The sequence below is a fragment of the Halichoeres trimaculatus genome, unplaced genomic scaffold, assembly GCF_033239565.1.
Source record: "Halichoeres trimaculatus isolate MK-OKI-2021-1 unplaced genomic scaffold, fHalTri1.1 fHalTri1_scaffold_13, whole genome shotgun sequence".
Classification (NCBI taxonomy): domain Eukaryota; kingdom Metazoa; phylum Chordata; class Actinopteri; order Labriformes; family Labridae; genus Halichoeres; species Halichoeres trimaculatus.
This window is the reverse complement of record NW_027437191.1, coordinates 33,719,997-33,744,020: the sequence shown is the minus strand read 5'-3', so window position 1 is coordinate 33,744,020 and position 24,024 is coordinate 33,719,997. Positions and strand designations below refer to the sequence as shown.

At 39.5% G+C, this 24,024-nt stretch overlaps 1 protein-coding gene across 12 annotated transcripts in view; it reads left to right on the top strand.

Annotated features, from left to right (window-relative positions):
• The first annotated feature begins 242 nt into the window (after window positions 1-242).
• The window catches only part of otofa (otoferlin a), a 137,491-nt gene continuing 113,709 nt past the window's right edge, over window positions 243-24,024 (top strand). For 10 of the 12 annotated variants that reach the window (XM_074685555.1, XM_074685554.1, XM_074685544.1 and 7 more), the window contains exons 1-2: window positions 243-569; window positions 11,647-11,705. In XM_074685555.1, the coding sequence (XP_074541656.1) occupies window positions 488-569; window positions 11,647-11,705 (141 nt within the window). In that variant the 5' untranslated portion in view covers window positions 243-487. Of the gene's footprint in view, window positions 570-2,699; window positions 2,807-3,145; window positions 3,227-11,646; window positions 11,706-24,024 lie in introns of those variants that run through there. The other 2 variants (XM_074685551.1, XM_074685552.1) reach the window with 2 other exon arrangements.

The window sequence follows — 24,024 nt, the reverse complement described above, 5'->3', positions numbered from 1 at the left end:
TCAGGGATTTAGCAGCAAGCTTTCTGAGTTCATGTGTAGGCAGAATGCATGGTAAAGATTTCTTTTTCCTCTTAGAAAAAGGGAGTGAGCCTACTTCATTTCGCAGGGCTGCATTGATGTCCAACAATTAGAGCATCCAGCCCCCCCACCGCCGACACCACCATCACCACCCCCGCCCTTCCTGCACAACGAGCAGCGTAAAACCAAGCACCAGCCAGGAGATGCGCGACAGAGCGAGCAGCCACGGAGCGCGGAGGGAGAGGAGGAAATGTTCACTGGAGCTGATGATTAATTCTCTATTTTTGTTCCTCTTTCGCTCATTAGAGAAAACAAACTCTTCTTCATGCTGCCGGAGTGGAAAACGATCCTGATGCGCAGAAGCAAGGACGGACTCAGCTAGGAGATCACCAAACACAGATTGCACCAAACCGGTTCAAGTTTTACCTGCGTGGAGTAGAAATACTCCCCCCGTGACCAGCGTGGACTCATGATGTCTTTAATGGTTCACCTGAAGACGGTGGCTCACCTGCGGGGGAAAGGTGACAGGATCGCGAAAGTTACGTTCAGAGGTAGGACACCTTCAGCTGCTCGCAGAGGCTGCATGTGTGAGAAATAAATCCCGATTTGATTTGCGATGGAGAAATCAGCGAGTTGCGTAAAAAGTTGGAGCAGCCCCGCTGTGCTTCGGTGGTTACCGGACTGCGCTCTGACGCGCTCCGTGCAACTTTACCCATGACATCCAGATCGTTACTCTGTATTTAATTGACTTTTTTTGTTAAAACACAAACTAATGGCTTTACGTATTAGTCAGCTTTACACAAACTGTGGCTGGAACAGCAGAGAAACCATGCTTCTTTAGGCTTTAACAGCGCGTATTGGATGATGAATTATTAAAAGCAAAGAGCAGCTCTGTGTAGATCTGAGTGACAGTGATCTCTTTATGTTTTCATTGGCTATTTACTCCCTATGCAGCACAGGCACAAAGCCAGTGGATTATCATTGACTATGCTGATGGTATTGATTTCACAATAAGGTGGGAGGCTGTATGAGGTGGAGACCTCTTCATAATACCTCCAGGGCAACAGCCAATCTTCCTGTTCTCCGGCGTTTTAAAGCTCCCAAAGGAGCATTATCCAGCGCCTGACCTGCCCTGTCTCTGCTGCTCTGTGTAAGGGAGATACTCGAAGTGGCTCCAGTGGATCCATTCATGGTTTCTTTGTTGTGTGAGTGTGTATGTGTGTAAGAGAGGAACAGGGAGAGGAAGAGGGGAGCATGTGTGTTTCAGCACCTTGGACAGGGATCAGCTCTCTCTGATGTCAGGTGCTCAATCCCAGCTGATCTCTGATTAGCTTCCTGCTGTCAGCATCACGGTTGTGCAGGGGTTTTCCAGGACCACCACCCTTCCTCCTCTCCCCGGTGGCCCGGTGATGGACTGTGCATGCACTGGAGAGAGGATGGGTTTCAGTGTTGTGTCGCAGTAAACTCACCAGGGTCTTGATTTTCCATGAACCGTGACATCCCAGACTAGGATTAGATCGTCTGCTCTCCCTTACGGTGGCTGCACTCACTGTGTTTGCAATTTCATGGAGCTGAAGCAGTGACGTGTGTGTGTGTTTGTGTGCGTTTAGCCCCTTATATGCTTCTGCATCTGGGATCCATTCTCTGTTCTGTCAAATCATGCCAAGTTCAAGACACAAGTACAATCCAGTAACCTATGCTTAGGCCTGTGTTTTATTCAGATAATATTCTTTTACCAAGTCTTTACGTGCTGATAACATTTGAGAGCGGTTTGAAATATCTTTTCAAGAAAAATATAAGCCTACAGATTTGATTTGATTTGATTTGATTTAAATGGGGTACACCATTAGTTACAGAAAATATGCAGTAGCTATTCTTCCTGGGGTCCACATATTACACTTTCAACAAAAAATATAATCTTTTTAAGCATGCCTATACACAGAAATACCTTATGGATGTTAAACAGCTTCAACTCAATCAAATTCTGGGACTTGTACACAAATTTATGCTATTTACAACAAATTTCATACTTTATTTCATTTTGTTATACTTCATCTTGTCAGAGATATTGTCCAAATTGAACCAATTTAATTTTTTTAAGATGCAAATATATATATCATAAGTGACAGATTTGCAGAAAATTAAATGAGTGACACCTCAAAAAGTCATAAAAACTTTGATTTTTTCTTCCAATCAATTATCAAGTGCATATAAGTGAATATATTTATTCAGTCTGCTCCAATTTATTAGACTTCATTTTTTTACTGTATTATTGTTAAAGTTAGCTTAGTGTATCGTACTGTGTACTGCATATCACTGGACTGCTCTTTATTTATCACTTGATGTATGCTGGAACAAAAGAATTCCCCCCTGGAAATTAGTTTTTATCTTATCTTATCTTATCTTATCTTATTTTATCTTATTTTACGAGTCTCTTTGCAGTCGAGTGCATTCAGAACTTTCAAAATGTGTCAGTATCAAAATACCCTGGGTAAAACAGCCATGAAAACTACAAAAACGTATTTTTTTTAATCATTAAAAGAACTAAAAATTTAACAGAAGACAAAAACTTTTTCCCAAAACTTTAAATGAAGTTGCAGCTATTTTTTTGGGCCACCGGGAGGCGATGGAAACAAGTTAAGCCTTGAGTTACCTGTTTATCCCATTTGTAAGGAGAAGCTTCATAGTTAGCAGGTGCTGGACGACACCTTCAGTAGTTATGGAGGAATTCTGCAGTGGAATGGATAAATAAACTAATATGGAGGATTATTTCAGGCCTAACTTGAACGTAAGTCAGTACCAACCTTTCTCTTTGCTCAGACAGTACACTAACTATCGTCGTCTGAGTTTAGCGCTTAAGCTAGCTGCTAAAAACTACACGTTACGTCAACAGTCTATGGTAAACGGCTGGTCGCGTGCCGTGTGCTCGCAGCCAGTGGCGCACTTTCAGTCTCCCGCCTAGCATCAGTCTGAGATTACAACCGTTTAGTTAGTGTTTTCCAGAAAGATACTTACTGACATTGTGATGTTTTTTGGATACCTTTGGACTTCCGAAACAGTCTGCAGTGACCCCGTTATTCCAACGAATAGAGAGATGTTTTCTTCAGCTTTTCAAGTTATGAGCTTCTTAGACAGTTGTCCAAACAGTAGCCTCATGAGGAGGAGGAGGAGGGGGAGGAGGATGGCCACCGCCGCCATCTTTGTTGTGGTTAGTAAACAGTGGTTGAACATTTGGTTCGTTTATCACGGTTATTTTTAGATATTTAACATCAAGGGACGCGATATTAATTGTATTCTAAGAATTTATAAGTAAAATCACTTTAATAGAACAACAGTTAGAGATTGTAATACATTTTCATACACATATTGTCATATTTCATGAGTGATTCTGTTATCAGGGGGACATTTCAGGGGCCTGTACTACGAAGCTGGATTAGCTCTTGTGGGATAACTTCCTGGATAAGTTTAGGGTTTTCCGTACTATGAATTTGGATCTCTTTTTATCCAGACACGTTGCCCCGGTAACTGATGCTGAACACCAAACCTGGTCCGGAGCAGGTTAAGTTCCAGGATAAGAGCTCACGGGGTGTGACAGACCGCCCGCTGACCAATCGGTTCTCTCGGGCGGGCATGAAAGCCCGCTCAGTCACCAATTTGCTCAGCTGGAGTGAAGTCCTCCAGCGCGGGGCTGCCCCCTGTTTTTTTGGCCCAACATTTTTTCTTATGGGCTGTGAACAAACAATATCTGATCATCATAACTGAGACACTGTCAGGGAAAAGTAGGAATGTGTGCAAATGGAATCTTTCATTCTGAGCACTTTGAAGGATGTTTTTATATTTATTTTTTATTTGCTCCCATCTCCTTTTTTTCCACACTGCTATTGCATCTGCAGTACAAACTGCATATAATGAGCGTTTTCCTTGGAATTTGTAGGAAAGTGGACTCTTTCTAATTATGAGGTGGGATATGATGCTGAACACACACACACTGACTGACAACATGAATGAATAAGGATCTAACTGCCCGTGTCGTCACATGATGAGATAGGTCTATTAATATCAGCATTTAGGAAATTTACGCATTCACAGAGTCGGCCATTTTTTGCAGCAATCCCTCCGGCTTCTCGCGGCTGCAGTCGTGTTGCTCCTGGCCTGGATAATACTGTGGTACTCCTCGTATTTTTGCAGGATTATTTGCTGCTCCTTCGCCGTAAAGTAGGCTGCTCTCTTCTCCATTGTGGAAAATACTCCAGGGCCGCTAACCACGCCCATTTCATGTGTGCGCGCACAGATCCCAGCCAGATTCACTTATCGAGTTGATAACAAGCCTTGTAGTACAGCAGATCTGGATGACGGAGATCCGGTGAAGTTCAGCGAGTTGTCGCAGAGTTATCCTGGATGACTTAACCCAGCTTCGTAGTACAGGCCCCAGGTGTACAAAAGGTTATAAAAATCTGTGCTTTTTTGCTTCGTTGGAAAGCTTAGGCTCAAATGAATTCCTAAATACTTATTAAAAATGGTGCATTATTTTGGCAACTTTGTTATGGACAAAAGTTGTGACTATTTTTTTTTAACAATAATCCATATTATTCTGAATTTAGAGTTATTCAATATTGCTATGTTAGACTACAGTCCCTAGAAATGTCCCTCATCATTTATATCACAGTTTAGACAAAAGTTAGAAGAATTATGACACAAAAATCCCAGTAACACAGCTGACAGGACAAGAAGAGTGATGCTAACATGGTTGACATTTCCTCCATTTTTTGGCCTTTGTGCTAACTGCAGACCTTGAACCATCTGACCTTCATCAGCTCATATTTCTGCTCGTTTTCTTCACAGTTTGGTCTTTATAACATCTATAGTAAGAAGAGCAGAAAATGTTGGTAACACAGTTGATGAACAGTTAATGCGCCCCATGTACAGACAATCATTCTGATGAAATATTGATGAGAAGGAGCTGAAACATGACACACTTTCTTCAAGGTTCACACCAAAAAGGGTTCTGACTCACTCAATTTGGGTCATGTGACTTTGGAGCAAACGATTGCTGATTTGTAGTTTTTTTTTCAATGGGTAACTCAGTTGATACAGATTTCCCAGACACACACAATAGGAGTTATTTTATCTCAATTAATTATGTAAATAGTTTTCAAAACAGCTTTGTCATGTTTTAATCATCATTTTAAACAAATACTGAAAATAGTAAACACAAACATGTATTCTAGTTTTAGTTTTGAAGAGAGAGTTACAGAATTAATCCAGTACATTCTGTTATGTTAAGCTTTCTGTTTATTTGGATGCAGCTGAATGTTTGCCATTGTTTTTAAGAGCTATCATGCCTACATACAGCCATACTTGCTCCTCTGTCTTATATTCCTAGTTGGACCTCCTTGAGTCTACCACCCACTCGTTTTAGGTGCTGCCCTTTTCTGGCAGAATTCAATTTTCTCCTATGTGTGTAAAGTAGCTTAAAGTTTGCTCAACTGAATTATCAAACGTTACCCACAGGGGTCATTGTGAAGTTTCTTTATCCAGCGTGACTTTCTGAGGGGGAATTCTGTTGTTTCAGTTTAATACTTGGCATTTAAGTCAATCGATTGAAGAAAATCACCTCATCTTGGTGCTCAGGTGTCAAGTGTGTGTTGTAGGTTTTAAAGTTTATGGGTCAGCTGATAAGTGGGAGCACAGAGTGGCTGGAAAGGTGGGCGAAGAGGAGCAGTTAAAACAGATACGAGCTGAGAGTAAACCTACAGTACACTGAGTCATCATGGTGCCCACTGTTTTAATAGTTTCATTTACAAAACACTGTTTTTAGTTCAGTAGATGGCTCTGCTGCTGGTGAATACATCCCATCCCCCATTTAAGCTCTGTATCTTTCAATTTTTGTTTAAAAATTGTTTCTCAATTCAGTTTAAAACCATCCATTTACTGTCAACAGTATGATCTTTGTTTAGCTCATACATGTTGTATGTCAATTCTTCCACAACCTTGAGCATTTGTGTCAGCCCTGCATCTTCAGTCCTTTTAATTGCTTTGGGGTTTTTTGAGTCCTGCTCTTTCCCTGTAATCCATCAGTCGAGCTTCCTGAGTGCTCTTAGCTTAAGCAGCTTCCTGTCTGGAGAGGAAGTAGTCTGCCAGGAAGCGTCAGCCCTCCCTGAGTATGCTGAACCACACTTGACCCCTTTAGAGTCTGGTGGAGATGTTGATGATCCATGTTATGCTGAATGTGTTATGGGCATCAGTCAGAGGATGCAAAATAGTGTGAAACAACTCATTTGATCTAGGATTAAATATTCCTTTTGGTTTTTAGAAACGAAACCAAACAAAGACATGAATTTTTTATAAAACCAACCCCCGCTTCAGGACTTCTCTGTGAAGCCAGTTTTAGAGCTGGTTCATTATCTGTTGCCATGGACAACAATTAAAGTCGCCTTCAAAGGCAAAGCATCAAAATTTAATTGAATTGTGACAAGGCTTTGATGAGAGCTTGCTTTAATCTGTAGCTCATGGCTTTGCTAAAATCCAGCACTCAAATGCTCGTTGTCACATCACAGCCTTGACTGCAGAAATACACATTTCTGGAAGTTTAATTAAAATTAAAAATAAAAAGAAACAAATTTTTTTGACATTCACCTGTTCAGTTCATTACAGTCTGTAAAACTCAGACATTCAGAAACGTGGTCACTACCTCATGTCTATGCTTTGTCAAAGTCTGTCTTAAAGGGTGCTGACAGATTTTGCTGACACTTTTTGGTTCTTATTTTCAGAAAAACTTGGTTCTGTTCAGGATGATATTTATTATTTGTAGATGAACAGTTCAATTGCTAATGTTAAAGGAATATTGCTCTGCTCCTCCTTCCAACACTTGTGCTTGATAAGTATGGCAAATAGATATTTTGCTGTCTTTTCGCAACTCTGAAATATCTACATACAGTTAAAAATGTCTTCTTGGCGTAAACTCTCATCCTATTACTTGGAGTACTTGACAAAAACCTCATTTTACGATATGCATCACAATGTATCACAATTAGAGATTGATGATATGTTTTTTTCAGGGCAGATACTGGTACAGATTATCAGTCAAGGAAGCCAATAACTGATATTTGGGCCGATATTCATTTACAGTAAAAGTGAAAATATTGGCGTCAAAATTTGGGATATTACGAACTCTAACACTTAACTTTGTTTAAAGCCTTTAAAGTGATACTCCGGGATGGAACAAGTTGGGTCCTATCACAAGGTTTAGGGCAGAAATTACCCCTACAGCAGTGATTTTGTGCAGCAGAAGCCCAGAGCACTCGCACCAAACACCCCCTCCCTGCTCCTCTGCCGGTTACCTCTGCACTCAGGCGAGGCCATATTTTACTTGACCAAAAACACAAATAAATGGACTCCACCAAAAAATCCAATATCGGTCTGCATTCACGCTTTATTTAGAGAATTTTCAGCGCTTTACTTTCACCCAAAACACCGCTAAATAAGGCTCTAGTTCTCATCGTGTGGTAAAACGGCGCTACCTCCGCTGCAGCGCCACAGCTGACTACAAGGCACTCGCCGCTTAGTGTATCAGTCCGAGCACGGCTCAGACGGTTACATTAAATAGTGATTGCTGTGATTGTTTATTGCATTAAAATGTGCCTGACACTCTGGAAACCTGCCTCTGAGGCTTTGTTGACGTGTGCACACATGTGTCCCTGGAACCAAACTACAGCTGTGGAGGGTGCGCTCCGCTTTGCGCCGAGAATAGACCAGGTTGGAGCTGGCGAGCTTTCTGCTCACTTTTTTTGGCACAAAATTGTCACCGCGCCAACATGAATCTGCTGACACCTCCCCCTGGTGCGCAGTCAACTCCCCCTGGCGTGCCGCCACACCCATCTCTGCACGGACGGTCTACCAAATTGTCAAATTGGCAGCACACGGCGGTACGCCACACAAAATTAACACTGCGCGGGGTGCGCCAGTCTTGCACCCCCTGCGCTGCGCCACAAAGTTAGAGCCCATATTGTGTGAAAAAGTTCCCATAAATATGATTCTATTAGTTTACTACACTGTAAAACTCAAACTTAAAATGATCTTAAACCAACTGACCCAAAAATAGGGAGAAAACAATAATGTCTACAGAATCAAAACCCAACTTTGAAATTATATTTATTTTATGGTCCACAGGCAACAAACGGCAGAGAAGCTTTTCGGCGCCATCTACCGCTGTGGAGGTGCAGAATTCTTATCTTGCTACCAACTCATCTAAAATATTAATTTCTATTTCTACTGTAGTATTGATATTGTATCGGGATACAGCACTAGTGTCGGTATTTTACATTAGACAGTTATCTCTTTGACTCCAAATCTCCTGTAACCTCGTCTCAATCATGACTTAGTTCCTTTCTTTCCAAGCAAACCTCTTTTCTTTACATCCTCTGCTGAGGCGGTCACTCGCTGTGAGGCGTTTCCAAACCTAAGGCACCTGTTCAGAATGCACACCATCTCGTGTGTGGATTGTAGATTGGCCAGGAAATAAAATCAAATTAAAACTCAGCATGGAGCAACACAGATAAGCTGCTCTGAGGCGTACGGGGAGATAATGATCACATCTTAAACATTCAGGTGGATTATGAAGATATTGCTGTTGTGAGCCTTTCAGTTTTTCCTATAGGTTCCTCTTAAAGACACCCTATGTGTCTCCATCATTAGCTCCAGCTCCTGCATGTCTCAGTTTTCTCTGTCCATTTTCTGTTTCATCTTTCTGCTCAGATTAAAGTGTGCTCTACATTCCTTTTCTTCTTTTCACTTTGATTCAGTTTTTTTTTCAATGCTTTTCTCCCTCAGGCTCTCCACCACTTTATTTCTCACTGTTAGCACCAAGGCCAGGAGGTAAAATGATTAGTGTTGTTTCAGTGTGGTGTGGAGCACCTTACATAAGTTTGACACGAGCTGCTTCTCTAAAACCCACGTCTCAGTGAGATGTTTTCACGGCCTCTGTGTTCAATAATGTAGGAGGAGTATTGTCTCGCTGTTTTTCTGACTTTCAGGCAGTTTTTATTTTTTGTTACTGGAGATGTAGGTTTGTAAAAAGCTGTGTGGAGTGCAACGTGCAAGAGAGACTCACAAAGCCAAAATGTATTAGTTAACACTGTAGTGATGAAGTTTTATGTAGCACATTACCTTTTTATTGTTCCATTCTGCCTTTTCCGTCTTTGAATTTTCGTTCGTAAACACACAAAACGACAGAAATACACTGGAGAATAAGCAAAACTTCCTATTCAAACTGTCAAGGCCTGTGACTTTTAAAGCCCCTGTGCAATGCTAGTCTATTTAAACATAATGAATGTGTGTCTGTACACATAAGCTACCCAAATGCATCCAAACAAATATCAACTCCCACCTGAAGTCCTCAGATACACAAATCAAACAAATGCAACAAAGCAGTCTCTGCACAGCAGTCGGCTCCATTCATCAGCATCACAAAGCGACCAGGTGAACACATGCTGCAGCGTGTTCCTGAGTCACGTCACCGTTTGATGAATTGCTCCTTGCTCTGTGTATAATGTGGAGAATACACGGCACAGACATGTGAAAAGTGTTAGTGCTAGTGTCGATTTATTTAACACTTTCTACTGGAGACTGTCCCTTTGTCTTTCGTCTGAATTTTATAACCCCCTTTTTAAACACGTCATTTGTCTCATTTGTCTACTTTTAGGTCCCCACGGCACTCATTAGTCTCTCCACTGGCCTTAAATGTGACATATAACCAAATTTGAGACAGCAGAGGGAGGATCTTTATGTTGAGTGATGATTGAAAATGGTATTGATGCTGTCATATATTAAAGTAGCTGCTGACAGCAGTGCAAGAAGTGCTTCCTGCATCCCTTACATAAAAGTGCTTGCACAAAAAATGTCCTATACATGGATTTAAAGTGATTTTTGAAAATTTTCTTTTCTAAATTCTTAGGATTCAAATATTTTCTATAACCTTAGTAAAAAAATCTATATACACACTGCATGTATGTGAAAAATTTAATCTGGAGAAAGGTCAGTTTAAGTACAGTACTGTTGCATTACCCCCAGTATGTTCGAGAAAAAACATCCAAGAAAATGTCTTCTGAGTAGTAAAACTTTTCAGTCTTGGCTAATTGAGCTGAAACTTATTTTAACTTTTCACACTTTTACTCTTGGTATAGTTGTACCAAGTGGTAACAGTGGTTTCCAACCTATGTTCTTTTAAAGAGTCATAGGATATATGGCAAGGGCCTGTGTCCATTTACTAAAAAGGACGCGATACAGGTTTAAGAATTTTCAGTTTTGGCTAAGTGAACTGGAGTTAATTTCTTTTTTTTACACTGTAATGCTTGTTATAGCTGTCTGTTTTCCACTTAAGTTCTTTTAAAGAGTCAAAGGATATCTAATGGATTGTGATACGGCGAGGGCCTGTCTCCATTTACTAAAAAGGAAATATGACACAGATGTAAGATTTTTCAGTCTTGGCTAATTGAGTTGAAACTATTTTGAACTTTTCACAATTTTACACTTGGTATTGGACTCCCTCGAAAACAAGATGCTGCATCTTAAGGGACTATCCTTTAAACATTTAATTAAATAAATAAATAAATATATTGTTTTCTGTTTCCAACCTATGGTCTTTTAAAGAACAATAGGCTATATGGCAAGGGCCTGTGTCCATTTACTAAGAAGGACGTGATACGAGTTCAAGATTTTTCAGTTGTGAACTGAAGTTAAGCTGTCTGTTTTCCACTGAAGTCCTTTTTAAGAGTCGTAGGATAACTAATGGATTGTAATATGGCGAGGGCCTGGTCTTTTAAAGAATCATAGGATATTTGGCAAGGGCCTGTGTCTATTTACTAAAAAGGACACATGATTTAGATTTAAGACTTTATGTTTTTGGCTTATTGAGTTGAAACTAATTTTAAGATTTTACCACTGTAACACTAGGCATAACTGTCCAATTTCCAACCTTGGTCTTGGTCTCTGATATGGCGAGGGCCTGTGACTATTTTCTAAAAAAAGGACATATGATAAGGATCTAAGACTTTTCAGCTGTGGCTAATTGAGTTGTAACTATTTTTTAAGTTTATACAGTTGTGTATGTTGGACTAGTTTGCAACCTATGCCCTTTTAGGAATTATGATACAGCTGGGGCCTGTGTCCTTTTATGTGATTGTTGTGCTGAGGATTATGGAGTGCCCTCCATTGGGACTAATTGTTGCTAGGTCAAGAAATTTGTCCTTTGACAACCTTACTTCCTGTTTAGATGACTATGAAGTAAGTTTAAAATGCACCTTATGCTTCATATCTACTGTATCATATCTACTAGGATTTTGGACTGGATCTGTTATTTTTAGTAAAGAGGCACTGCTAGTGGACACAGGCCCTAATGTGTTGAAAAGGTTTGTCCATCATATCTAGACATAGTGAATGGTAAACAAACTTTTATCAGCCTGTCTAAACAAAATTTCTGATTATTGTATAAATACAGTTTTGATCGCCTTAGACTTGTCCCAACACTTTTCCCAGCAGGTGACTCTACTTACTCAAAGTGAAGTGACTAATTGAATTGCCATATTGACCATTTCTCTCTCTTTAACATCTTAATTCCTCCTCATCTTCCAGGTCTGCCCTTCTTCAGTCGAGTGGCGGAGAACTGTGAGGAGGTGGCCAACTTTAATGAGGTCAGTGGATTTGTTTACCTTTATTGTGATCCCCTAATCCACCTTGATAACGTCCAATCAGTAATTACCTCCAATCTTAATTGAAAACACAACATTTCAATCTCCTCTACGGATAACACACAGCTATTTCTGATTCCTGCAGATTTTATTAATTAACAAAGTTGTGAGACTTTTTTCAGTCTTATTAAATGCTTGTATTTATAATAAAGAGATAATTGTAACATAATTAAATTCTCACAGCACGTAGCCCAGTATTACAAAACATATTCAGTCTGTTTCTGCTCATAGTTTCTGCCAGTTAAAAGAAGGCTTCATCAACCACAGTGCTAATACAGCAAAGTGCTCTGCTCATGGTAGATTAATTTAACTTTGTTCATAAAATTTGTTCCTGTTAATTATGATTTATAGCTCCACGTATTATTTACTCTCTAAATTGAGTCCATTTTTGGGGATAACCTCAGCCCCAAACCAGCTTTTTCATTAGATAAGAAAGTCAAATCTGTATTTTGAATATTAGCAGTTAATGTTGCTTGTCTGCAGTCAAACCTGGCAGACGTTGCTAGTGTAACAGCATAAAGTAAGACCCTGTTAACTGGTGACTCTGAGCCGTTAATCACTGGTACCTTCAGCTGAGAGTCACCAGTCAGCATGGTCGCAATCAACTCCAAAATTACTGGTTGCTCTGTAACCGTCCAAACCTGATGGACGTTGCCTCTGTTGTAAAGTATTATTTCATCACGGAACAACTATATGTTTTGATGCTGCTAACAGTTTGAATGTAGTATTTAAAGGTTCACATCTCCTGCTCCTTTTCTGCAGTTTAATCCGGATCATTGATGTCTTCATGAAATGGTAGTAACATGTTTTGGTCCAAAAAGCCAATAAATCAAGCACAGCAGCATTGTTTCCAGGCTCTCATAGCCCCTCTGTTCAGAACGCTCTGATTTAGTGGGCGTGGCCTTCATATGTAAATGAGCCACGGCTGATACCGCCCCACTCTTCCACGCCACTGAGAGCGGCGCCACGAGCTCCGAGTGCACAATGTTTAGAAAACAGAGAAGCTCGTTTACCGTAACATTACAGGCTAAAACAACAGGCTAACAGCAGCTAAAGTTAGCATCCTGAAGCTAACACAGAGACAGGGGGGACACTGAGGAAAAGCTCTTCCATCTGCTCCACAGCACACAGCATTTAAAATACTCACATTTCCAGGGTCCCAGGTTTGTTGGAGGATGGTTGGTAATGCGCCTGGATTCAGGACCAGTCTATTGGCTAGCCCTCTGTTGGACTGTCCAAAGTTGGAAAAGCAGTCGGCCGTGAAGTGACTAGCACACACATGCACAGTTTTACTGAGTGTAGCTGGAACATTTCCTGATAAATGAACTCTAGACACTTAGTCTGTCTTCTTCTGAGATGGGAAGCTTGAGCATGGAACTATGTGGCTGTCTACAGCCAAAAACAGAGCAGTGATGGTTCTTCAACTTTGGCATTCTCTTCCCGGGGAGGGGAGTGGGCGGGGAGGGGCTTCAGGTGTATCTGCTCCGGTGGACCAATCAGGTCAGACTTGCTCCTGATTGGTCAAAAAAGGGAATCGCTGACATCAGCAAATCCCCCAAATCCAAACAGCTCGTTTTAGGTCAGGATTTTACATTCACAAGCTCTACTAAGAACAGGTTTGGTCATTAAATATCACATTTTGTGGGCTGGGAGGAAAGACAAAGACCCACAAATTTCACTGAAAGACTTAATTAAGTGATTTTTGCATAATATGGGACCTTTAAAAAACGCCAACTCGTCTTAATGAATGGAGCTAAACGCTATTTCTGCGGTCAAGATGCGTGCACATCTTTATGATGACGTAGACTGATAATCCTTCTATAGAAATAAAAACTAACTGACATAACCTGGTACAGCTTTATATATAAATATAAATAAATCACATTAATCACAGTAGGATCAGTGTTTTAGTATTTAATACCTGGAAATAACTTCTTAGGGAGCACTTTTCTGAAATGTAAATAAGGATAAAAAAAATAAGCTGAGGATTTTAAATACCAAATCAAATTTTAAGATCTTCTCCTGAGAATGAAATAATCTCAGCTGCTGTTGTAACTCGATGAAGTCATTAGATAGTGGTTTGTATTGCAATAAAAAAAGGTTTATTCTTAACAGGCTGCTTGCCCAGCTGATATATTTGTGTCACATTTTCATCAAGATCCTGTTTGATTGTGTACTTAGCCTCTAGTGTTTACTGCTAGTTTGGACTCTTAACCTTAGCATTGCGTTGCTAGGTGTGTATAATCATCCAATATGGGCGAGGAGGGGTTTTGAAAAGCTGGACCACATGCGCTAATGTCTGCCAGCCCACGGTCACGTTTTATCAGGTAATTAATGATGTAACTTGAAATCTTACTTACTCTCGGCCGCAAATTGAGGATGTCTTGCCAAGTGTCTCCTAACGGCCTCTCCTGTTCACTGATCGCCTATCAGAGAGGAAGCAGAGGTAGCAGCCTCCACCCATGCATGACGTTGAACACTTTTCCAGTTGTAATTAAACCGGACACTGTTCTGCTGAGGTGAGGATGAGCAGGTCGCGTTAATAGCTCTTTGAAGTTTTTGACCTTTAAAGGAAAGTTTTCAGAAAATGAACTTGTGGTTTCATTTAAAGTTACAGAAATTACATTAAACTGAGCAACAGCCCAGTGCTGAAATCTCCTTTCAGCACCTTAAGGATTTCGCTGAAGCCTTATCATGGCTGTTTGGTCATCTCTTTTCACTAACTGTGCTGAGGGATTCTGGGAAATGTTCCCAGGAGGATTCCTACAGGCTCCTGTCACACTGTGAAGCCAGCATTACGACGGATTAAAATGCAGAGGCATATAAGGGAGCAGAGGTGGGGGGAAGACGAAGAAGACGAGGGTGGAGGGATCAAGAGGAAAGCGCTGGAGGAAATCCACACAGAGAGCAAGCAAAGAGGGAGAACAGAGGCCGGGGATAAAGTCAGAGAATGACATAAGAAAAACAAAAGAAAGACAGACTCCAACACATGCAGGATCTCCCCAGGGGAGGGTTAACTGAAGTTTCTTTCTCTGAGCTGCTTGCGTTTCTTTTGAAAGGAAACATTTTCTCCTTGATGGGCTTGGAAACAGAGCTCCGCTTCCTTTACTGATAACAAAGCTTTTGTTTTCATCCTCGTCAGGAACATGACTAAATGACTGGACACTTAGGGCTCTTTCATGATCCTGCAGGGACACAATAACGCACACGGTTCACACAGAGGAGGATTTTTTGGAGCGTATGGGAAGAAGAAGAAATCAGAAATGCACCTGGCATACTGATTTGGACACGTTTTATACCGCAACCCTGCACACAACTAAATGTTGGATTGACTTTTTTATTGTTTTTATTATGTTAAAGCCCCTGTAAGGAGCACCTTAAATATGAGAAAAAATTATCACAACTTAAAACTTTTATAAATTCATTAAACACAATTATGACAAAGTTTGCATCCATGCTGAGATCTATCTTTTTTATGAAAAAAATAATTTAAATTTTTTAGACTGGCTGTTGTAAATAATACATTTTTATGCTATAGTCACACACTGGAGTACAATAGTTAAACTATTATAGTTACTCATAGTTATTGAAGCAGATTGAGTGAATAAGTGGTGATAATTTGTAGGGATAGTCAATTATCGGTCGTGCTGATTATCAGGCCGATATTTGGCATTTTGGAGCATATCGGCATCTGCCTATTTTTAAATCCAACGGCTGATATGAAACCCATTCAAAACTGTGTTGTTTTGGCTCTGATGCTTCTCTGCACAGCATTTCTCCCTGTCTACCCTATGGAAGCCCTAGATGGTCATTTAAAATCAGTTATGTAAAACCAAACTGAAAAATTAATTCAACTGCATTACATACCTGTTAAAGGCAGCACAAACTCAATTCTGTCAAGTTTTATTGCAATTACATAGAAATTTTGGAAAACTTTATTTACTGTTAAAATCTTTAGCTATTTATTTTTTTTAAGTTTTCATTTAACATTGTAAAAACATGCTGCTAAACGTGGGAGCTGTTTAATAAACATATGCGTGAAGGCGTTTGATTATAGTTAAGTGTTGGAGTTTTTATTGTTTACGCCAATATTTTCACTTTGATTGTCAATGAATATTGACTCCAAATATTTGTTATAGGCCTCCTTGCCTACTAATAATCAGTATCGGTATCGACCCCAAATAATCCTTATCAGTCTATCTCTTATAATTTGTTTGTATGCACACTCTGGCCACCCCTACTTATGCCACTGCCCTCATTGTGGCACCCCATTCTGAAAATCTGGACACGCCCCTGCACAGAGACACAAGAAAGCTGGCAGGCTCTCAGGTTTGTTCAACAAAAGCTGCAGGAAAAGTCCTCTGTTGGTTTTTGAAGAATTAAGGGAGAGACAGACAAACTGCAACTTCTGTCCCAAAGAGACGGAAGAGAGGTTACTCCTGTAGGTGGTTTGGAGGATTAACAATCAGCTGGTGGGTAATATGCACGACTGGATTCCACTGGATTCTTGTTGATCATTTCAGTCTCCACACTAGGGTTGAACGATTTTAAGAAAAGATTGAATTGCGATTTTTCTGGCAGATATTGTGATTTCAATTTGATTCATGATTTTCTTCAAATCAAACTTTGGGATATTCACATGTAGGGCTGAGCGATTTTAGGAAAAGATCTAATTTTTCTGGCAGATATTGCAATTCACGATTTTTTAATCATCAATAGTGATGATAAATAATCTGTTTTCATCAACTTCTACTCCTAAACAGAGGCTTTGTGTTGTTGACCTGCTTACCAGCACTTTTCACATATAGATTGTCTACAAATTTGTAAAACAGAATGTGTATAATACTTGACACAACAGATCCTGAGTCAGTCAGGAGCGCTGCAAAAAAATTGCTGCTTTGGCGATCTCAAAATTGCATTGTCTAAAATTGCGATTTCGATCTGAAAACGATAAATTGTTCAGCCCGACTCCACACACTGATCAGGATAAAGTTTTAAGTAAATATAAAACAAAAAAAGTGACAGGGGAACTTTTGCTCGTGCTGACTTTATATATGGATAGAAACACTGTGATGCAGCACAGAAAACAAAAGTTTACTCCGCGACTCATGGGATATTTATGATGTGACATGTGCATGATTACAGCATATAAAGCATAGAGCTAGATGATGACACAAATCTGTAAACACTAGCCATGGTTACATAAGGAGTTTTGCTTCTTTCTGAATGACTTTTCCGAAAACAATAGTATACATGGAAAGGAATATTCCAATCTCTAATCTACATGCGCCACTATAATAAAACAGAATAATCAATGGGGCATGCGCAGAAAAACGTAAACATCACGTGATTTATCAAAGACAGAGGACAACAGTTTTTTTTTTATCACGGTATTATACTCTGTATTGCGAGTTTTTCGTCCATCCAGTCTTGAAATTGTGTTGAGTTGTTCAAAGTTTGGATCAAAAGCAAACTTCCCTCCAGTGCTGACTGGAGGAAATGTCTCTAGTTGCGTCTTACGTCATATCTGAGCATGCGCCGAAAACGCACCCTGACAACTTTCTGTTTGAGTGGATACATGATACCTCAATTGGTTTGGGGAAAGGAATATTCCACCTCTGTGAAACTGATTAAATGTCCATTCAGATTGTCACTTTTCTTCCAGAATGAGGTGTATACAAAGGTTAAATTCTTTCCGTTTGCGCAAATAAACCAAATGCAAGCTGAATATTTGGGTCCATGTATACATGACTACTGACTAATGATCCAAGTCAGCACAGCATCGATTTCTCAAGTAACTGCATGTCTGATCCTACCATGAGCGTGAGTTAAAATCAAGGCAATTTTGGTCTCATGTGCAAGAGCCCCACAGTATAGTTCTCATAATTCTGAAGGCATGGCCGCTTCCATTCTGGCGCGGCAGAAACCCTGAAGTATGGTTAAATAATCCTCACTGTTAGTTTCAGTCTGTTTCATAACCACCCTGTAGGGTTTTATTTCTTAACTGGGTGGATGTTTCGTGTGACTTTAACAAAGATCTGTTATTCATGGTCAGAATAAGTTTGAGTCTGCCTCCTTTCTTTTCATTGAGAGTCAGACATGCAGCTGTGTACCTACAAGCATCCCTGATAATGATGGATTTTATCATTCCTGTAACCCGCTGCTGTAAATGATATATACGACTGGAAGGCTGGTAGAGATACGTGATCTCTTGTGACAGCCCCACCCAGTGCTCATGTCTCGGTCCTGTAGTGCCAGCGAGGTCGTTAGCATCACTCAGCATCAATAAAATCTCCAGGCATCTCTTGGGATGACTTGTGCTTCCAGTAGTTCCTGAGTTTGTGAATGTGTGTGTGCGTGTTTGTGGGTGTGTGTGCGCTGGACGCTGCCGGTGCCACAGAAATACATGCACTGCTCTGCCAGCCACCCCCACCCTGCCACAAACACTCAAGCCGCTCCTCGTCACATCCTCATCATGACATCTTCATCCTTAGCACTGGAACATTTGCATGGCTCAGTAAACCCTGTCCAGCCCTGGAGTTGGGGGCCATTAGCATAGAGTTGTGTGAGTCTCGTTGCTTTATGCATGGACTAGCAGGACGCCTTTGAACTGGTGTGCAGATAGACTGGTTGGGGAATCTAGATTCATTATTCATTCCATGGTGGGACTTGGCTTTCAGCTGCAGTACGCCAGGGCTTCCCCCACACTAGTTAGACATAACTGGAGCACAGAAACAAGCTCTGTAGCTACTGTATGTGGCTGCAGGGGCAACTGAGTATGGCTCTAAATAAAGCATCCATGTCAGTGTGTGCAAAAATGACCTATTATTAATGACGTGTTTGTTTAGTTCACAGAAAACATGCCAGGAGATTCAAAGTATGCAGACAAGGCATGAGGAATTATTATGCTCACATAATGAAAGCAGCAATATTCCAGCTGCTGCACCCCTAAGGTGTACTAAATGCTCAGGCTGACTATTAATGAGAGTGTTGTTGGGTTCCACGCACTAAGGAAGAAGACACTACTGTGTTTCCTCGATCTCCTTCTTCTTCCCTGTGCTCTTTGAGTCCTAATTTGATCCCGTAAACATAATATAAAAATTGACCCCCAAAATACCACAATGTGCTCTATAGCGCCACCAAGGTACACTTAAAGTCATTGTAGCTTGATCAAACCAACATCAAAATGTTTGTCTTTGTGAGACACACAAGTCATAAGAAGACAACCCTGACCTATCTCAGACAGGAAGCTGGCAATTTGCCTTTCAAAATAAAATCCGGCCACAATTTTGGGCCTTTTTCTAAAGTTATCTCCATAAATGGTATTGGTGTGAAAATTGGATTTTACAAACCTGATATTATCAGGGAACTTGCACAAAGGACCCTCATAGTTGGCAAAAAATTTGATAAAATACAAAAATTTACCCCCAACATACCAAAATTTGCTCTTTAGCGCCACCTAGGCACACTAAAATGACCCTCAATGGCAGTAAGAATGTGGTAGAAAGATCAAACCATCGTCAAAATGTCGGTCTCATTGAGGCGCACAAATTATGTGCAGACATCCCTGACTATCTCAACTAGGAAACTTTCAATTTGCATTTCAAAATAATTTTCATTTTAGAAAAATGATCTCCTCCTAGGTCTTAAATGGTATCAGCTTGAAATTCACTCAGATGACAGAGTGGGCCACGATTTACAAAAGCTATGTACAAAGTTGTTGTTTTTTACACGGTTTTCGAACGGTGAGCCCTCAAAGTCTCCCAAAAGAAGCCCTTTTAGCTCCCTCTATTAGAATAGATGGGAGAGGAGGATCCAGTGCCACACAAGCTGTGGCAGTTAGGCCTCAAGTAAAAGCGATAAAGCTTTAAAAATGACATGGATGGATTCCTGACAAAATTGACTACAAAAATACTTTAATTAAAGAGAGATTTGGTCAAAATTGTGGCATCTATAAGGAGACATTTCACAACTGATGATCATTGTGATGATGTCACAATGATTGAGAGTTCCGTGCAGCTGGTCATGTGACTCACTGAAGGCGGGAAAATGGAATGTGTAACACACGCACACATTAATTTGAAATATCATATTTTTTTCAGTTTGTTGTCACTGCAACTTAATGCCACTGGGTTATCTCCATAACGAGGATATATCTTTGAAAGGAAACTGTATATTTTAGAGTTACTGGCCCAAAATATTGTCAAACTTTAAGTTAAGAAAAGTGCAGCTACCAAGTCAGAGAAAGTGGAGTTTTTACAGCCTGCATCCTCTTCCTCATTAAAACAGGCAATAAATAAAACGCCGTCACTGACATTTCAGCCTGAGAATTGGATGTGTTATGCTTGTAGCAGCTACAGTCGTCTCAGGCTGATAACCTCAGCAGAGATAATAAACGAGTTCTATGGTTTGGTTGGCTCACATATTTCTCACTCCGAATTTCTGACTCATCTGTCATCAACACTGTGGCAATTTATCAGGCCCCACTCAGCTTTTGCTCAGCGTGTCTTTTTTTAAACACATGTAAACTGACTAAAGTCATCAGGGCTTCTTTTTTAATGAATGCATCTGCCAAGTTTAAAAATTCTGCCTCTGAGCTGCATCTTTGCAAACAGAACATTTTATATTGTGTTTAAAACTTTTTACAGTCATTCAAAGGAAAGTATTGCTTTTGTCTATAATAATGTCAACATAACCACCTACTTTAAGCTTGATATTATTATGAATTCATCAACAATATAAAGATAAAGCTACCCCCTTAATTTTAGGAGATATTTTGCTTGGGCTACAAGGGAAATTTTTCAAACTTCAAGGCACAGCTGTGTAACCTCTAACATTGCAATCTTAAATCATTTTAACATGTTTATATACAGAAACTCCGGGATAAAGCTTTTATCAACTGTAATGTATTCATTACAGTTGAAAGAGGATTGGTGGTTGACTGATATTTTTAAACAGCTGACACTGACGCAAAAATTAGAAAGCAAGCTAATGGGCCATAAGTCGTGCCGATATCATGATATCTTAAAAATCTACTAACAGACAAAAAACAAACAACAGCCAGTAACTGTTTTAGATTTTAGAGAATGTGATATCATTCCTACAGTAACATTGCTCCAGAGCAGCCACACTGACAAAACTGTCTGTAGTGTCTGCAGACAGTGGCTACGTTTATGTGCAGTCAATATTCCAGTTTTTAAAAAGGTTAGAGGTGTTTACATGGCTGTAAATAACTGGATTACTGCTAATATTGCAAATATGAAAGGTTGAATGATTGCACGTAATGTAGCCACTGTTAATCGGCCTTGTGAGTACTGGTTTTAAATAATGCAGATTATTTTGAAATGCTTTTAATCGGCTTGAAAGTTTAATGAATCTATGATTTACAAGGATAGAATAATACATAATTGATCTCACTACTCTAATATAACTGTGTAATAAAAGCTACATTAAGTGTGTAGGGTGTGAACCTTGGGTTAGGGCAAGGGTCTTCAACCTGTGGCTCTGGAGCCTGATGCGTCTCTTTGGCTCCTTTGCAGAGGCTCCTTTAAAAAATGTTATTGAAATGAAGGATTTCTGTTTTTTCTAACAGAAAGTATTGATGATTAAAGACATTCACACTAAATAAAGTCTTACATTAACATTTATTTAAACTAAATACGCATCACATCTTGCAAAAAAAGCTTTCAATTTTTTTAGATTTTTTTCTTTTTTTTACTTTTTGATTTTTTTTCCGAAATTTGAATTTTTTTTAACATATATCTAAATCTAGAAAAAAAATGTTTTTTTGATGATTTTGCAAATTTCATTTTTTTGAATAAGCTTTTTTTTTTGCAAATGATCAGTTATTTTTTTATTTTATTTTATTTTAATTTTTTTTTTTTTTGAAAATTTTGCATTTTTTTCAAAGTTGTATTTTCTTTGTCTCTCTCTTTTTTTTTTCTCCATTTTTTTAATTTTGGCAAATTCTTGTAATTCAACAATTTAGGGAATTTTTGCACATTTTTATCAATGGAATCTCCAAAAAATTTTTAATTTATTGAAACTCAAGAAGTTTTGCAGATAAGATTTTTATTGTTAATTTTTTTTTTCCCCATTTTTTGAATGCAAATTTATTTAAAAAAAAAAAAAAAAACTCATCACATACAATTTTATAAACACAAAAGCCTTCTCTTTTAGATAATTGTTCACTAGATTTTTACTATGTTTAGTATTTATACACTGTTGGTCTTAATTGTGAAGATCAAGTAGATGTTATGGCTCCTGAATGACTTCAATCCAGGTGAGCTAAGGAAAAATGGCTCTCATGAAAGTAAACGTTGCAGACCCCTTATGCCACAAATGATGTTCTTCAGGGTTTCACTGGATCCTCCTCAGGACTCCATCCTCAGGGCTAGACTGCGGCTAGCCATGGAGTTAGCAGGAACCACAGCGAGGCACTTCCACATAAAACTTCATAATCATGTTTGGGAAGTTATTCAATTTGAGTAAGATATAGCTGTGATATGAGAGCATAACCATATCAGGATGATGTTTTTAAACTAATATTCATCTCGTGCAGTCAGGTAAGATTGATATTAAGCAAGACGCCTGAGAATAAAAAACTCCTAAAGATATGCATTAGGGCGATCCACCTCTGGAGGTATTATTTCAGCAGGTACTTAGTGACCACTCCACAAAGCTGTAAAGAAGAAAGCCGAAGCAGTTGCTCCTTGACTAGACTCAAGCAGATATATATCTAGGTTAAAAAATAGTTTATGAACTTTAGTGTTTTTTAGATTCAGGGCAGCTCAAGGGAGGTGCTTTCCATCTCTTAGTGCTCTGAATAAATGATGATCTGTACAGAATATTTTCTCTGCTCCTTTGAGTTAAAAGAACGCTGAAAGAAGAAATACTAGATGCTAAAATAAGAATACAAGGTTTGTGCATTTGATGTATAGAGATGGTTATCATAACATCTTTGCTTAATGTTTGAATTAGAGTCGTGCATTTTGGATGAATGAGCAGAAGACATATGCATTAGGTTTATGCAAAAAAAAGCAATGACATTTTTTCCGTTGGGGATCCTTCTTTTGTTTTGTGAGGTCTTCTGAGGAAAGAGAACATATAAATGTGCTCGTCTCTTCCTTGTGTTTCTGTGGGAACCCATGTGCATCAGCTTGTGTCTCTTCTTCTTTAAGTAGTCTCTCTCAAGAGTGACACAGCGCCCCAACACAGCAGCACAAAAATAATAAATAAAACAAAAAGAGCAGCCTACTATCATTATTTATTAAATATTTAGTTGAAACATCAAATTCACATCAACAGAGAATGAGAATAAAGCTAATACAAGGCTCTGAAACTGCATATTTTGCAGTACAGTTATTTTTGGCAGCACTTCTTTGAGCTATGCTATGCTAATATCTTGACTAACTCAAGGCTACAAGTTATTTCAGAATGCTACTTCCTAGCTTCCTGATTGGGTTGAGCAGGGCTGGATTGATTTACAGCGCGTCTGAGTCTCTATGACAACACCACGCCGGCTGATGAAGTTTAGCAGAGAGGAGAGAGATCTGACAGAAGAGCAGAACAAAGACAAACATGAGAGAGATAGAGCACGAGCTAAAGGCTAAAAGGGCTAAACTGTTTGTGCTAATGTAGCCTCCAACCCACAGTCAGCAGTTATTCTGCAGTGGTCTGTTCAAACTTGAGAGTCTATCAATAAAATGAAGAGTGAGGTTACGTGAGCTCTGATTGGTAGATGACTGGCAGGACATAACCAGGATTCACTAACGTTACACATTACAGACACATCTCACAGCACCGGGCTGCCGAAAGCAGAACATATATAGATTGCTACTAAACTACTGTATGAACTGACAGTGTTTCCTTGTTGTCACACTAACCTCCAGATATGTCGGAGTACTGGGCTGCCGATAGCACTACATATAGCTGGCCACTACAATGCTAGCTTGATGTCACATTTCAAACTGTATCAAGTAATCAAGTAAAGGATTCATATTCTAGACAGGGATGCACGATTGGATCCTGGTATCGGGTATCAGGCTGGATCTGGTATCCGTGGGAAAGGATCGGTTCAAACTTGACATTAAGGCTAAACTATGATTTAGTCAACATGGTCTAAAATTTTACAATCAAATAGTCATTTTGTTTAATTCTGAAGCATTTTTTAACCAAACTGCTCTTAAACATTTAAACACTTATAGTTTAGATAGATATTAACTTCAGTAATTCCATACATACTCATTTTTGTCTTTCCCTC